Source organism: Phoca vitulina, unplaced genomic scaffold, assembly GCF_004348235.1.
Source record: "Phoca vitulina isolate PV1807 unplaced genomic scaffold, GSC_HSeal_1.0 scaffold15, whole genome shotgun sequence".
Lineage (NCBI taxonomy): Eukaryota > Metazoa > Chordata > Mammalia > Carnivora > Phocidae > Phoca > Phoca vitulina.
In genome coordinates, this window is record NW_022589718.1 from 25,039,491 (window position 1) to 25,056,347 (window position 16,857).

Here is a 16,857-nt window from a genome sequence, read left to right on the forward strand (position 1 = left end):
GTCACCAAGACAGCATGGTCCTGGCACAAAAACAGACATATAGACCAATGGAATAGAATAGAGAACCCAGATATGGACCCTCAACTCTATGGTCAAATAATCTTTGACAAAGCAGGAAAAAACATGCAATGGAAAAAAGACAGTCTCTTCAATAAATGGTGCTGGGAAAATTGGTCAGCCACATGCAGAAGAATGAAACTCGACCATTCTCTAACACCATTCACAAAGATAAACTCAAAGTGGATGAAAGACCTCAATGTGAGACAGGAATCCATCAAAATCCTAGAGGAGAACATAGGCAGTAACCTCTTTGACATCGGCCACAGCAACTTCTTTCAAGATACATCTCCAAAAGCTAGTGAAACAAAAGCAAAAATGAACTTTTGGGACTTCATCAAGATAAAAAGCTTCTGCACAGCAAAGGAAACAGTCAAAACAAAGAGGCAACCCACAGAATGGGAGAAGATATTTGCAAATGACACTACAGATAAAGGGCTGGTATCCAAAATCTATAAAGAACTTCTCAAACTCAACACCCAAAAAACAAATAATCAAGTCAAAAAGTGGACAGAAGATACAAAAAGACACTTCTCTGAAGAAGACATACAAATGGCTAACAGACACATGAAAAAATGTTCATCATCATTAGCCATCAGGGAAATCCAAATCAAAACCACACTGAGATACCACCTTACACCAGTTAGAATGACAAAAATGGACAGGGAAAGAAACAACAAATGTTGGAGAGGTTGTGGAGAAAGGGGAACCCTCTTACACTGTTGGTGGGAATGCAAGTTGGTACAGCCACTTTGGAAAACAGTGTGGAGGTTCCTCAAAAATTTAAAAATAGAGCTACCCTATGACCCAGCAATTGCACTGCTGGGTATTTACCCCAAAGACACAGATGTAGTGAAAAGAAGGGCCATATGCCCCCCACTGTTCATAGCAGCAATGTCCGCAATAGCCAAACTGTGGAAAGAGCCGAGATGCCCTTCAACAGATGAATAGATAAAGAAGATGTGGTCCATATATACAATGGAATATTACTCAGCCTTCAGAAAAGATGAATACCCAACTTTTACGTCAACACGGATGGGACTGGCGGAGATTATGCTAAGTGAAATAAGTCAAGCAGAGAAAGTGAATTATCATATGGTTTCACTTATTTGTGGAACATAAGGAATAACATGGAGGACATTAGGAGAAGGAAGGGAAAAAGGGGGGGGGGAATTGGAGGGAGAGATGAACCATGAGAGACTATGGATTCTGAGAAACAAACAGGGTTTTTGGGGGGGGGGAATTGGTTAGCCTGGTGATGGGTATTAAGGAGGGCACGTACTGCATGGAGCACTGGGTGTTATATGAAAACAATGGATCGTGGATCACCATATCAAAAACTAATGATGTATTGTATGGTGACTAACATAACATAATAAAATTAAAAAAAAAAAAAAAGTAAGAACCACTGCCCTTGCAGAGAGTTTCCATTCCCTCACAGCCTTGCACGTTGTAGATGTTTGTCAATTTTGTCTCCACACAAGCTATGCTGTATGTATTTTACACAAAGTAAAATAGAAAGGAAATAGTTGAGATTTAAACAGTTGAGGCAAGTTGTAATGTTCAGTTACCATTATGGGCAAACCTCTTATCCTTCATGGTTTTCCTCATAGATTCAAAATATAAAATAAGGTAGCTAAAAAGATGCCTCTAGGTAAGGCTTGAAGGGAGAAAATACATAAAAAATGAAAAGGACTTTCTTGGGGGGGTGGTGCGTGGTAAAAGCAGGGCTGCATTTAGGGAGAGAGCTTTGTAGGAAAGGGGACTAATCTGAGGGCAGAAGGCTCAAGTCTGAGTTGTTAGTTTAAACCCTTTGCATCTTCCCAGAACTTCCAAGTGTGACAGCTTGGCAGAGTGATGGTCCTGTGAGGGGATTTGTAAAGGTAGGATGTCCCTGGCCAGACGACAGCATCCTGACAGAGGCTTCGTTCTAGGAGTCTTTAGGCAAATTTGCACTCCCCAAGTACAATCCAGGTAACCCCAGCAGAGCGGGGAGGCTGACCTCCGGATCACACGCACAAGGCAGATAAATGTGTACTTTGTAATAAATGTAACTTCTCTCCGTTTCCTGTTCTCCGTTTCCTGTTCCGTGCCAGGGAGGACCCAGTTAAAAGACTAGAAAACAATTTTGGTTCTTGGTTGGGCTGGGAGAACCTACTGTTTCATTCATTGCTTTCCGTTCCCAGTTGCTTTTCATAGCTCCTCCCTCACCTAACTCTTAGGTTTCAAAATACTGAAAGAGCTGCTGGCCTTACTTTAAGATAAGCTCCACAAAAGTATCTGCCCTACTAGCCTGCCCTGCTTTTCTTTCCTCTTCATCAGCAACAGAATTTGGACCATTCATCCCATCCACGGGATGAAAAGCACCATGAGGATATAATGTACCCAGAAGGTTTATGACCTGGCCTTGAGACAGGATTGAGAAACTTTTTCGTGCCTTCGCCTGTTCCATCGGCATAGACATGCACTACAGTAGGACAGATGTAACCTTGGATATTGTGGTAAAACAAAGCAGCTGATTTTTTTCTGGGGAGGTAGGAGTGAGTAGGTGGAAGAGCTTGGGAAGGAGGGTGAAGAACAGGAGGTCCAGAGTCACTGCACCCCTCAAACCATCCATCAGGGAAAACATAAAACACATGGGCCTGCCTTTCAAGCTTTGCCTAGGGTATAGGAACTGGTTTCCAGCAAATCACTAACAGGCTCATGCTCTATGAACTGTTTGTGGTCTTCTGGACCAGAAGTAATTTCCAACTAGAAACTGTAATTTTTTTCTCTTGCTCACTAGTTTTTGAGAATCAAATCCAAAACTGACTTTGCCTCTAGATCTTGATAAATTGTTACCGTAAAGAAGTGCTGGCAGATACTTTCTATACTCGAGTATCTAACTCTGCTATTTTCTTTCAGGTCCACCTCCTGTCACTCCCCACATTTCATGTTCCCCCTTCTAGTCCTACTCAGCCAAGATTATATTAGACATTGCATTATATAATGACGGCCATTTCATTCCTCTCTCCTAACCCCATGGAAGTTTCTTCCAGAGTGGGTTCCTGTCTTTTTGTATCTTCCACAGAGCCTAACAGGTACTAAATACTAGCCTGCTAGCTGATTGTCAATGAATACTGCCCACCTGTCATAAAATTCTGGGTATCACAGTTCTCTTCTCTACAGGCCCTAAAACAGGACATTTCCTAATCTCACAGAATTCCTGAAACTGTTTAGTGTAATCTCAGAGTTCCTGAAGATTGCATGAAAGTGCATAAAATCAGGTGGGATTATGAAAGCCAGGATCCATGCCACCACCTTGGAGCCCCCAGCACCACAGCATGAGGTAAGATAAAAAGAAAGTGGGTAAAAGCTGCCAAAGTTTGAAAACCAGAACTTTTAAGCATTGTAGGTACTCATATGATACATAGTAGAACATCTGACATTCAGAAGCCGGGCCACTGAGTTACATAAGTGAGTCATGCTAGAGAACATGCATTTATGGTCTTATGTTTAAATCCACGTAGCAGTTAATAAGAAGTCAAAAAAACATGGGGCATTAAGTGGTCTTTATTGAGATTTCACATTTGGTTATCTTCATTATCAGTTCTTCAGTTAATTGTACAAGTATGATAAGTTATTTTCTATCTGACGGAATTTAAATGTAAAATAAATACAAAATACATTTGTGGTTTAATGAACACTCAGTGAGGCTTTTTTTTCTGAGGTATTCCTTTCAGTCTGGTTTTATCCCAGATCTTTCTTTTACTTCCCATAGGAAAAGTCTATTAAACCACACAATGGATCTGGAACCAATGACCTTGAGTTTTAACTATATTAGACGTATTTTTTGATCTCATCATACAACACCAATACAAAAGCTCCGCCCATGCCTCTCAACACATTGGACCAGGCACCTTTGAAGAAAGCCTTGGCTCCTTCATCTTTTGCAATCTTCCTCCAGCAGTCCACCGTCCCACTGTACATAATATCCGCTGTGGAAACAAATGTTGGTAAGGGCTCTGTAATTCTGGAGGAAAGAGGCTTTTCCTTTGAAAGACATCTACACACAGTGTTAGAAAAGTCAGTCACTTGAGCTCTAAGCCCCAACTCTATGCGGTGTCCAGCCAGACACCCCCTTCCTTGCGTAACCGTCAGGCAGCATTTCTTGTCAATCCTACTCCTTCCACCCAAAATCAGGTAAAGAACTAGGGCAATTAACTAGCTACTCAAACATGGTCAAACTGTAAAATGGGAGGGGCTGGGGTGGAGTGGAAGTATTAAGCTGGGTGGTCCCCCTTTTTAGGGATGAGAAAAGAAAATTTTATGGGCAGAGTCTCAGATTATATTGCCCAAGGTGGCACAGTTAAAAGAGATACAACTGTTCGGTTGAAGCAAATGGAACTAATATTTGACTTTTCGACGCTAAAATTGGCAGTTTCATGTTTCAACCTCTGGAAGCCAAAACGGCTTCAGGCCATGTCACCCAGCAAAAGCACCCTCTCCCACTAAAACTTGTAACAGCTAGATAACAAAAGCAAGAATTATTTTTAAATAAACTAATTAATTAGTTTCCTTTATTTCTGTACCCAGGCTCTAAGGGAAAAGGGCCTACAGCCTCTATAATATTAGATACTTAGTTAAGTTCACCTCTAAATATCTCATTTTTAATGTTCTTATTTCTTTGATAGGAAGACATTCTTTTCTCTAAAGGAACAGTTGACAGTGTTAAGGGGGACTGACTATAAAGCTTCTTTCCTAAGTTCTTACCACGTAATTTTAACAACCAGAATAGTGAAGACTGGAAAGAGCACTGGACTGCCCCTTGGGCAGAGAAATAAGAGTTAGACCAGTAGGTGTCAGGCTTACCCCCTTTCCGGCCAGACTGCATCATCATCCTACGGCGGACAGTGTCAAAGGGGTAGGACACCAGCCCTGCGACCGCTGTCACACTCTGGGCAATCATCCAGCTCACAATAATGTGCACATTCTTGGGGTCAGGCAACATCCCTGTGAGCAGAGGCAAGAAGCCAAATGGCTGTGAAGTGATTTCTCTCAGCAGCTCAGCCAAAAGCAAGTCGGGATGGAGAAGAGGCTACCATACCTCCAACTCCATGCCCTACCCTTCTGGAAGAACCTGCCCATTACGGGTGCCTTACAACCAGGCAGCCAACCAAAGCCGGGGACTGCCCTCTGGATCCAGGGAAGCCAGAGTTGTGCCCAGTGTACAGGGCAAGTTCAACTTGGTCACTGACAGAGCTGTGGCAAGGGGGAAGCAGGCTCCCCTTCTTCCTCTCTGAATAATTCAAGGCCAGAGTTTATTTCAGAAGGGGACAAGGAGAGTCCTTTAGCTATTCATCCACACCATACCACCTCCTCATTCAGAAGCATCGTTTAGCCCAGGGACTAGAACAAAACCAAGATTAATAAATATCCGGTCCTTCATGAGTTACAGACCCCTGGGGACCTTCTTCCTCCCCACTCGCACCCCCTGAGGCCCCTCTCTCACCCTTGGCAGTATCATAGACTCCAAAGTAGGCCGCTCTGTAGATAATGATGCCCTGGACAGAGACGTTGAAACCCTGGTAGAGACCCCTCAGGCCATCGGACTTGAAGATCTTGGTGAGACAGTCACCCAGACCACTGAACTCGCGCTGGGCAGCACCCTTGCCCACATCGGCAGCCAACCTGGTCCTAGCAAAGTCCAGCGGGTAGACAAAGCAGAGGGAGGTGGCCCCAGCTGCCCCACCGGAAGCCAGGTTACCGGCAAAGTAGCGCCAGAATTGCTTATGCCGGTCCACACCCCCCAGGAAGATCTGCTTGTACTTGTCCTTGAAAGCGAAGTTGAGAGCTTGGGTGGGGAAGTAACGGATCACGTTGGCCAGGTTACCCCTCCAGAAGGAGAGAAAGCCCTGCTCCTTGGGGATTCTCACCACACAATCAATGATCCCTTTGTACTGCTTCTCGGCACTGATCTGTTGGCTGGCATGCTGGACCTGTGGGGGGAGGAGAGGGAGGGGAGGAATTGGGTAAGGATGGCCAGAGCAGAGGGAGAAGGAAAGTGGACAGGAGCAAATGAACGTGTACAACTCTTTGATTTTCTTTCTTAAAAAATATATGGGGAAATCAAGCAGATATTAACTAAATCTAAGTAAGTACGTTGGCTACTTGGATAACAAGCCAAAAAAATCCACTTTGCCTCAATTATCAGGGCACTTGAGAGAAAAGGTTCTTCCCCAAATAAACCGAAAAGATTCCATTGTAGAGTCATTTATGCACTGCCAGAACTACACTAGGGGCTTATCGGGAGATTGAAATGATTAAGGATCCCTGCCCTAAAGGGTACCTGCTCTGATATAACAAACATGATGGACAGGCAGGAGATAATGATTCCTCAGTCTCACTGAATCTCCCTGGAGACCAGGATCTCTGAGGAGTAGATGCTCTCACAGAAGTAGAATAATTCCACTAGGTATTACAGCCTGAAAATTTTCAAGCAGATTATCCAAGTAATTGATTATTGAGGGGTTTGTTGCTGTGAGTGAGCAGTTGGGTTTTTTCTTTATGATAATTTTGACTCCCAAATTGAGGAGGCTGAGTTTCTCATTGAGGGGCCCTTGCCTTTTGGGCAAGTAGAGACAAACACGATAGACAGGATGAGAATGAGGATGAGAAGACTGATAAACCAGAGACCAGACTGCAGAGGAAAAGATTTGGGGACGGGGTAAGTAAGACAATATGAGTCTCCTCTGAAAACTGTTTCTTAATCTCTCAAAACCTCTTTCTTCAGCTGTAAAATAGGGGGAATAGTATCTATCTAACAGAGGTTATACAAAGATAAACGAAATATATGTCAGCCTACAGCATGGTGCATGGGACACACTACGCGAGTTTTTGAGTAATAATTATTCTGAGGTTTGTATTGTAGAAGGTGGATGCAGGAAAAAGGGTGCAAGGGACACTGAAAATCTAAAGGTGAGGCCGACCTAGGAGGCCTAAGTGGAGGGTCAGTGCTGTCCCAGGAGCAGGATCTGGCTGGCTGTAACCTACCCCGGGTGGGTTTCCATATATAGACACCCGAACGCTGGGCGCCACCCGACACCAGGAATCTGCTACTGACGCTGGACCTGTCTACGCAGAGGGCACCTTCCCCTTCGCGTAGGCCGGGCGCCGGGGCCTGTGGCCTAGCACAGATTGGCTGCGGCTGGCCCGCCCCGCTGCCCCTCGCCGCTGCAGCTCGCCCGCGTCCCGCGCGCCCTGCCCGGCCCGCACCCGGCTCGCTGCGCCCGCGCCCGCGCCGTCCCCACCTGCAGCAGCAGTTTGACCCTCTCGATGGGGGCGACCGCGGTCTTGGACACGGCAGCGGCGACGCCGCCGGCCAGGAAATCCTTCAGGAAGCTCAACGCGTGATCACTCATGGTGACAGCCGGGCGCACACAGCCTCCGGGAGCCGCGCTCGCGCTCGCGCTCTCGCCTCCGCCCGGCCAGGCACGGCCACCCGCTCTCCGTCCCTGCGCGACGCGAAGGGGCCGCTCGCCTCGCCCCGCAGCCCTCCTTATATCCCCCGCGCAGTCTCTCGCGAGAGGAGGAGGCACCCCGGGGCCGCGCGCGCACTGCGCATTGGCTGGGCAGGTGCCTGGACACCCCCTCGCCGTGCCCCTCCTCGGCAGAGGGCAACCGGGGCGAAGGCGCTTCCGGGAGGCAGGGGTGGGCCGGGGGCTGAGCCTTCAGCTTGGGACGTTTAAAGGGCAAATTCATGTTATCTGTCCCGGCGAGCAGAGGGAACACCGTGTCTCTGCAGCATGTGGGCCGCTGTATTTATAGCACAAGAAGGCTTAGGCTGGGGCCGACCCGGGGACAGACACGGGACCGATGCCTCAAGCGGGGCTTTCTTTAACCTCGGGCCTGCACGGGACCCGCTGCTGGCCAAGGGAGTTCAGGCTGGGTTCTTTTCCTCTTCCCGTAACGGTGTCCCTCACCACGCTCACTGCTTGGATTTGGGCCTCTGAATTCAGAGCTGTGTGCTCCGCAAATTAATAAGATCGTCCAAGATAAATGCTAACGTCACTTGATGCTGTGATGACCTCATCATCTGGCAACCTGCCGAATCCCCTCTTCCCGCCATTCAATCGTTCAATCATTCATTCTACCATGAAATACTTATGGGCCTGGCATCCAGCGCCCGCAGGAAAGGGGAAAGCCCGAGTGCAGGGGGGACTGGACACTTCTGTAAATCCCGCAAGGGCTTCGTGTGCTACTCCGCTGTCAACAGAATCTCGGGACATACTCTGGGCAGAATGTTCTGGGGCAGCTGGAGGCTTCTTGAGGCCAGTGCTGTTAGCCTTCCCGTCGGAGTACCTGGGTGACTGGGACGTCAAGTAAGAAAAGGTCGAATCCCTGTCTGTATTTGCCTTTATGCTAGGCACGGAGGAGTGGGGACACTCACTCAAGTTTCTTCCCAGTTTTGTACATTTGACAAAGTTTATGCATTTTTTTCCCCACAAGCTTGCGGATGAATGCAGACTTCACGTTAGCTGTTAATTGAACTGCAGCTGTCTGACTCCCCGGGTATGGAGCCCTCAGTAGGGCAGAGGTCACCAGTTAGGTGCCAGGACCACAGAGGGTATGCATTGATCTGAGGCTGGGCAGGCTAGAGTCCAGAAATCTAGGCGAGCCGTGTGAAAGCTAGCAAATGCAAGCTTACCAAGGTCAGAGCGGGCAGAAGGTCAAGAATTCAGCATTAATAGAAAAGCCATTCAAGCATTCATTCAACATGCGCTGGAGCATTTATCCTGTACCAGGAACAAAGTTTGACCCTGCGGATTCAGTATGAGTAAGAGATGATTCAGTCTCCCAAGAAGCTTACAGTTTAGCAGTGGACATATTTGTCACTTAGCTTTATTTCTTACAGCCTCATGTATAGATTTTTATGGATCAACCTAATCCACATAATAGTGCACTATATTCCATTCTCTTAATATTAAGCAGTTGCCTAAACCATTTCACTTTGAGCATTAGAGATGTTTCTTGTTTTTACTATGAAAAATAATGCTGCTATGTACTTTGCACAAATTTCATTTTTCCCTTTATGATTTTTCCTTCTCTTTTCTCTTATGTAAAATGGAATGGGTAGATTAAATGTTTTAAAAGATTTTTAGCTCTTGCTACACACTGAGAGGTTGCTCTTCAGAAATAATGCAGCCCACCAGCAAAATGTCAAATGGTTACAGATCCTCCTCCAACACTGCCTTTAAAAAAAGCATCTTTTAGTTATTTGTGCCATTTTATGAGTTCTAATTTGCACCTCTTTAATTGCTATGAAACTGCACATATCCCATGTGATTTGCTTTAGTTTGTCAGGGTTTTGCTTTGGTATACATTTTTAATCTTCCTTGACTGCCTATGGCGTGAAAGCAGAGTATTTATATTTAAAATTCTTTATATATTTAGAGCAGTATGTTAGGCACTTTGCATTCTGTTGTTTTTCTTTTGATATTTTTTCTTACATTGTTCTAACATTGTTATTTATTTAAATATGAACAGATCCATATGATGATATACTTCATGTTCTGATGTAAATGTATCTCTTCTGTAGATATAGTAGTCTATTTGCCCTACTAGCCTATTTCCTTCTACTTCTTTTTTTTTTTAAGATTTTATTTATTTATTTGAGAGAGAGCACAAGCAGGGTGAGGAGCAGAGGGAGAGGGAGAAGCAGACTCCCTGCTGAGCAGGGAGCCCCACACAGGGCTCAATCCCAGGACCCCCAAATCATGACCTGAGCAGAAGGCAGAAGCTTAACTGACTGAGCCACCCAGGAGCCCCTCCTACTTCTTTGGTCTAATTTCATACCATATCATTCTCAGGTATCCCAACACTAATTCTTTTTTTTTTTTTTTTTTAAGATTTTATTTATTTATTTGAGAGAGAGAGCATGCACACACAGGAGCAAGTGGGGGGAGGAGCAGAATGGGAAGAGAGAGAACCTGAAACAGGCTCGGTGCTGAGCAGAGTCCAACGCAGGACTCAATCTCATGACCCCAAGTTCATGACCTGAGCCGAAACCAAGAATTGGATGCTTAACCGACTGAGCCACCCAGATGTCCCCCTGCCCCAACTCTAGTTCTTAAGTAGATATTTTCTTTTCTCCATTATTTCCCTTGGATTACTAATTCTAGTTTGTCATATATTATGTTCTTATAATAGCTTTAATTAGTGAAATCACCATACCATGACTCATTTATTTGATCATTGATCTTTAAAAAAGAGCAACTTATATGTGATTCTATAACCACTTAAAAAAAAAAAGGTTTCTCGGCTTCTATGTCTGGAATTGTTTTTTTATTAAGTTGTTCAATTAGTTAAATATCACTAGAAGATTTTTAACAGATATTAAAATTAAATTAAATATTAACATATTAATTCAGGAAGTATTATCATCTTTGTTGCACTTGACTTTACTAATCACAATTTATTATATTTTCTAAATGGAAGATATCATATTTCTTCTTGGCTTCTGTCCAATTATCCTGTCATGTAGGGCAAGCTGTAGCTGGAATCCTTGACAAGAGGTTTTCCACGAAAATCTATACACTGTCCTCTCCCTTCATGGACTTTCTCAGAAAAGAGAGACCTCAGATGCCCTCAGGAGCATGAGCTGCCTGTGATCACAAGATCCAGGTATCACTTACACAGGCAGGGGAGAGAATGGTGCTCAGCAGAACATGTGTCTACCCACCGATCCCAGCACTCAGTGGTTTTCTGCCAGCATGAGAATGGACAAGGCATCTGGGACATCAGAGAGAAAACTCTGCTTTCAAATGTGGCATGGTGTCCTAGAGGCTGGGTAGTGGGGCGGGGTGGGGGGGACAGGGCTGTATAGAAATGAGAGTAGGGTATTGAGCTAGTCTTTTTTATTTTTAGTAGAAACTTTTAAAGAGTCTTAAATATTTTACCAAACTGGGAATAGAGAATGGGATCTGCTAAAGAGTAAAAGGCACAAGAAATAAAGAAAAAACATTTAAGGATTTGTTGATAGTGCTGACAATGTGTGTAGGTATAGATCTAAAACTGTTAGTAATTAGAACATACCTTACTATTTGTTCACATGGTAAATTTCAGCATTAAGCAGAGAGGAATGAATTCTGAAAATTTATTTTTTTTGATCATGTAAGACCACACATGAATTTCTGAATTTCATTCAAAAGTATTTAATAGACACATTCACATTGATGCATTGCTTTCAAAAAGGCAAAACAAAACAATGCAATATTTCTCTGCAATTCTTGCTCAGGGTAGCTAATAAGAACAATATCTTAATTGACAAGTTCTTTATAATCAGGTGCCATTAAAGTGAACATGCACACCACATACCTTCAGAAGTTATGAGGATTCCTTCAACATGCTTCAACTACCGGTTCCTATTGTAACTAATGCCAAGCAAAACTATGAATGAAACTACAAAATGTGTCTTTTTTTTTAACCCATTGTTCATTCTAGAACCTTCTTACCTTTAGTGGTCAGCTCCCTTGGGTATGCATTTTCCTCCTACTTTTCCACATCAACATAGAGATTATCTGAACCACTAACACCGAATTTATTTATTCAATCATTCACTTTTTTCTTTTTCAAAATCTTTCAACAAGCATTATTGCATCCTCACTTTAGACACTGAAAACTTTGGAGGGTCCTGGTGATAGGAAAATCAGAAAGGTAAGATTGTTGTCCTAGAGAGAGGTGCTGACGTGGCAGGAACACACATACTTCTAATGTCTACATGGCGATTCCCGTGCAGTGGCGACAGGGTCCATCTGGGGCTTTGGTTGTACTCCCGGCTGAATGACTGTCAATGGGGTACTTCAGTCAAAGTTTGTCTTATTAACATTTTATGCATGCTTATGAAACAAAAAGTTTGGTTAGAAAGATTTTAGTCAGTATTATTTAAAGGATGTGATTTCTGGTGGCAGAGGAGTCCCTGAATCATAAAAAATAAAAAGGTGTTCAGAGAGAGGGACTTCTTCTGGAAGGCCCTGATCCCTGGAGAAAGTAGCTCAGTGGTTGCTGGAGGCAGGGGAGCTGGGGCACTCTCCATCCCCAACTAACACAGGTAGACCCCCTTGCTAAAGAGAGTTCCATAACTTCTCTGCCATTCATAATCTTAGCATCTCCTCCTTACTTTATCCAAGACTCCAACAAGCATATTCAGTATTTTATTGCACAATTAAGCTTAATTTTAATAATGCCTCCGACTATAACTATCTACCTTCCACATTGACACTTCTGGTTTCTGACTTGCATTCTCTGTGAATAAAGCCATTACTTACTTGGAGTTGACGTGATTGATTTTTAAGTACCTTTTGAACTGGCTTCCCCAGTATTTAGTGTTTCATACAACTTACCAATAATTTTTTTAAAGTTTTATTTAAGTAACCTCTACACCCAACGTGGGGCTTGAACTCACGACCCAAGATCAAGAGTCGCCTGCTCTTCCAACTGAGCCAGCCAGGTGCCCCCTGCCCATCATTTTTTTTTTTTTAAGATTTTATTTATTTATTTGACAGAGAAAGAGAGCACAAGTAGGCAGAGCGGTAGACAGAGGGAGAAGCAGACTCCCCACTGGGCAAGGAGCCCAACGCGGGGCTCAATCCCAGGACCCCTGGATCATGACCTGAGCCGAAGGCAGACGCTCAACTGACTGAGCCACCCAGGCACCCCCCCACCCATCATTTTTAAAAGCATTTCAATGAATTCTGTAAGTCTGTCTCTGTCCTGCATACTAAAACACCACACCACCTTTTTTATGATTCAGGGGCACCTCTGCTTTCACTTCATCAACAGGATAATCCCTGTTACCATTAAAATCAATGTTTAATAAATGTTATCAGTGAGACCGTTTTTGCTCCTCTGTACTGTTGAATAACAATATTTTGCTATTTTAACGCATGAGGGTTTTTTTCCTATATGCTTGTTTGTATCCCATGACCCTTTTCTCATACAGATAGATAGACATTCTGTGTCATGGCCTCAGGGGAAAAGAAAAACATTCAGAAAGCAGAGAAAATGAAAACTATTCTTAGCATTAGAATTAGAATTTCCAAAAGAAGAGAAGGATTTCAAGAATAAAAAGTAGATTTGGTAGAATACCTGAAGAAAAGCAAATTTTCCTGCCCACCCCATCCTTCCAAAGATTACATCAAGTTTCCCCAAACCTGGGGAGAAAGGAAGCGTATTAGGGAGAAAGCAAGGAGTGAGATGTCAGTGTGGGTCCTTGAGAAATAGGGGTGCGGTACTCTCCTCCAGCTCAGAGAGGCAGCAAGAAGCCAGGAGATAAATGACTGGGTGATGTGTTAGTACACAGATCAGAGACAGCCTTACAGAGCTCCTCGAGGATAATAAGGGAGCAGGAGAACACATTCCAGTACCTGAAGGGTAGCCTGCTGGTTCAAAGGACCTTTGAGAGCCCCCATTAGTTTCTCCCGCCACAGTGTGGCCTGGGAGAAGCAGAACAGCATTTTGTATCCAAGGACAACCAAGTTAGCTGAAAACAAGCCAGACCTGGAGAGTGTCATGATTGGAAATGAGGCAAATTGTCAAGAATGACCTTGATCGAGTGGTGACCGAAGCCCAGAAGGGGATAAGGACCTGGCAGCTGATGCCCGCATGGATAGGTGAAGATCCAGACCATATGCCCCTCCCTTCCCGTCTTTAGTACTATAGAAATCCCTGGGATTTATATGTAAATCATTGCCAAAGGGGAAGAGAAAAAGGGACCCAAATTGTTTTCACCACGTGACAGAATGGAGTCTCTTAATAGAAATTAGGTTGCCTTGCACAGTTGAGTTTCTGAGCCAATATTTGTACTTGCTATAGTATTTTCTTAGTTTTAAAAGAAAATATACCAAAGACATATCATAATTTTCGAAATTCTTTACTGTTGCTTGTTCCATCAAGCACATTTATTTATTTAAGAAGGAGACACAGACTTAATTGACAGAGAGAGAGAGATGGGGGAGGGAGGAACTTCAGGGCTATAACTATAGTTAGAGAAAGCTATAGTTTTCCCTACAATGCTCTATGAAACTCCAGCTTATGCATTTTTTTTTTTTTTTTTTTTTAGAGAGCGAGGGAGAAAAAAAAAAAACGGGGGTGGGGGGGGGGGGCACTGGGAAGAGGCAGACCAAAGGGAAACAGAGAATCCTAAGGAGGTTCCACCATCAGCACAGAGCTCCATCTCCCTGAGATCATGACCCGAGCCACAATCAAGAGTCAAACGCTTAACCGACTGAGCCACCCAGACCCCCCCAGCTAACACATTTTTAAATGGCTAAACAAAATAAGTACAACAGCTTACTCTTTTAGCATATAGAAGATACCATGATACCTTAAACATAATAGTTGTTCAATCAATAGGAAATAATGTGCTTCAATTTCTAGTGCAACAGTTCTCAACTTTTTCCATAGTTTTTGTGGAGCAGTATGAAATATAGGTATACAGAATTTCATCATATAAAGTAGTAGTAATTATACTAGCAGAAATATGATTGTAACGATTGTCTGCCATATAAAATCATCGCCACGTTAATGGTTGGCTTATCAATCGCTCCTTGTAGCTCTGTCAAATTTTCCTTTACATATTTTAGGGTTTTAATTTTAAAGGAATACAAGATTTGAATTGTTATTCCTTCCTAGTAAATTTAACTTTTAATCCTTAAGTTGTGATCCTCTTTATCTGCATTAATGCTTTCACCTTAAAGTCTTTTCCCCCTAAAGGAACAAAGCAATACCTGGTGTCATTTGGTCTGTATTCTCTTAGTTAATCTTTTTCTAGCCCTTTACTTTTCTCCATTCTGTATGTTTTATGTACGTTCTCTGTAAACGTCCATATTTTATTTTTTTCCTTTTTTTTAAGAAAAATGTTGATTCTTTTGGCTAGAGAGTTTGGATCCATGTCCATTTATCATGACCACTGATATGTTAAATTTTGTTGAAATAATTATAGATTCAAAGGAAGCTGCAAAGGAATGACTACACATATTTAAAATGTTTATTTCTGTCACTTTATTTTAGGCTTTCTATTTGTCTTCTGAATGTTTTTGAAAGTCATCATTTTCATTCCTTATTTTCCATGACTATCCTACGTCAACCATTATATATTTTCTGAATTACTTATTAAGGTATTAATAACACCATAATGGTTAATTATTTTGGGTGGCTACTATACTGTCAGGTTTCAAGATTGCCGAGTTTCCCTTCTTGGACTATTTAAACACTGGGCATCTCTTGGGACCATGAGGGGTTTATTCACTGCTGTGGGAAACACTAAAGTCATATTAATAAGAGGTTGACACAACTGTTTAATAGGCATAGCTTGCTAAGGAGAGGTTGTGCTCTGAAACAACGGTTTGAATTTCATAACATTATTCAATGTGGCCACTAGAGGGAGATCGTATGTAGGCATTCCAGGTCTCTGATTTTTACTAAAAACTTGTCAATAGTACATGAAACTACGGGGGGAAAAAAACCTCCCTACTTTTAAAAAGACATACAAATGAAGCCTCAAAATAGTAAACAAAAATAATAAAGTCAAAGCAGTGACTGTCATATGGGAAAAGAAAGCAAGACCCAAGTACCTGCCTGCCACAAGAAATGCACTTTAAACGTAAGACACAAATAGGCTAAAAGTAAAAAGGTAGAAAAAGCTGTAACAGAAAGGATGTCATCAGGGGTGAAGAAGGTCATTTCATAAGGAGAAAGGTGTTGGTTTCTCAAGAGGACACAACAATCCTATATGTTTATTCATCTAAAAACAGAGCTTTAAGATACATGAAACAAAAATTGATGTAATTACAAGGAGAAATAGACAAATCCACAATTACAGTTGAGGATTGCAATATCTTTGTATTCATTTCCTAGGGCTGCTGTAACAAATTTCCACAAATTGGGTGCTTCAACACAGCAAAACTTTATTTTCTCACAGTTCTGGGAGCTAGAAATCCAGTATCAAGATTTAGTAGAATAAGAGATCAATGTACAAAAATCAATTGTATTTCTATATACTAGCATTAAACACTTGGAAATTCAATTAAGAAGTAACTTTTACAGGGCACCTGGGTGGCTCAGTGGTTAAGCCACCGCCTCTTGATTCCGCTCAGGTCAGGATGTCCTGGGCCTGAGATCCAGCCCCAGGTCGGGCTCCCTGCTCAGCGGGGAGCCTATTTGGGATTCTTTCCCTCTCCCTTTGCCCTTCCCCCTGCTCGCTCGCTCGCGCGCGCTCTCTCTCTAAATTAAATAAATAAAATATTTTTTAAAATAACATTTACAATAGCATAAAAAATATGAAATATTTAGGAATAAATTTGACAAAACAGATCCAATGCAACCCTGATCAAAATCCCTGCAAGCTCTTTTGGGGGTAGAAGTTGACAAACTGATTCTAAAATTGACGTGGAAATGCAAAGAACATGGAATGCTAATAGAACGTCCTGGTAAGGAGAAGATCTGTTTAATTATTCTAACCTTCCCGGAGAAGCTGTGTAGAGAGGTACACAGCTAGTAGTAGTTGTTTTGAGAAAACAGAGAGCTAGGGAGGCGGTAGAAAGGGTTTCTGAAGTAGGACCTGCTGCCTAACTCGGTAAATCTTGGCTGTTTTCTGATTTATCCAGAGGTGAGCGGGATGCTTTGCTTAATATAGAAAGAACAAAGAATGGAGCTATTTTCAGATTAACCCCTTTCTTGCAGTTACCTTCTCGTGCCCGGCCCATGCCTGGGGTTCAGAGGACCCCAACACCCGTGCCCCCACCCGGGCCACCGACCTCGCGG

General features: G+C 43.0%; 1 protein-coding gene across 1 annotated transcript; it reads right to left on the reverse strand.

Annotated features, from left to right (window-relative positions):
* Positions 1–3,591: 3,591 nt before the first annotated feature.
* SLC25A4 (solute carrier family 25 member 4) lies at positions 3,592–7,621 on the reverse strand. Its single transcript, XM_032413647.1, has 4 exons — positions 7,347–7,621; positions 5,549–6,035; positions 4,909–5,049; positions 3,592–4,034 (listed from the first exon to the last, which is right to left on the reverse strand). The coding sequence occupies exons 1-4, from the start codon at positions 7,455–7,457 to the stop codon at positions 3,877–3,879; spliced, it is 897 nt and encodes a 298-aa protein (XP_032269538.1). The 5' UTR covers positions 7,458–7,621; the 3' UTR covers positions 3,592–3,876.
* Positions 7,622–16,857: the final 9,236 nt, after the last annotated feature.

Bases quoted from the DNA above. Each gene is read 5' to 3' on its own strand.
- SLC25A4 (XM_032413647.1), bottom strand. From the start codon at position 7,457: ATGAGTGATCACGCGTTGAGCTTCCTGAAGGATTTCCTGGCCGGCGGC. The intron at 5,050-5,548 runs GTGAGAGAGGGG...CTCTGCTCACAG, and splicing joins AGTCTATGATACTGCCAAGG to GGATGTTGCCTGACCCCAAG. The intron at 4,035-4,908 runs GTAAGCCTGACA...TTGTTTCCACAG, and splicing joins GCAGTCTGGCCGGAAAGGGG to CGGATATTATGTACAGTGGG.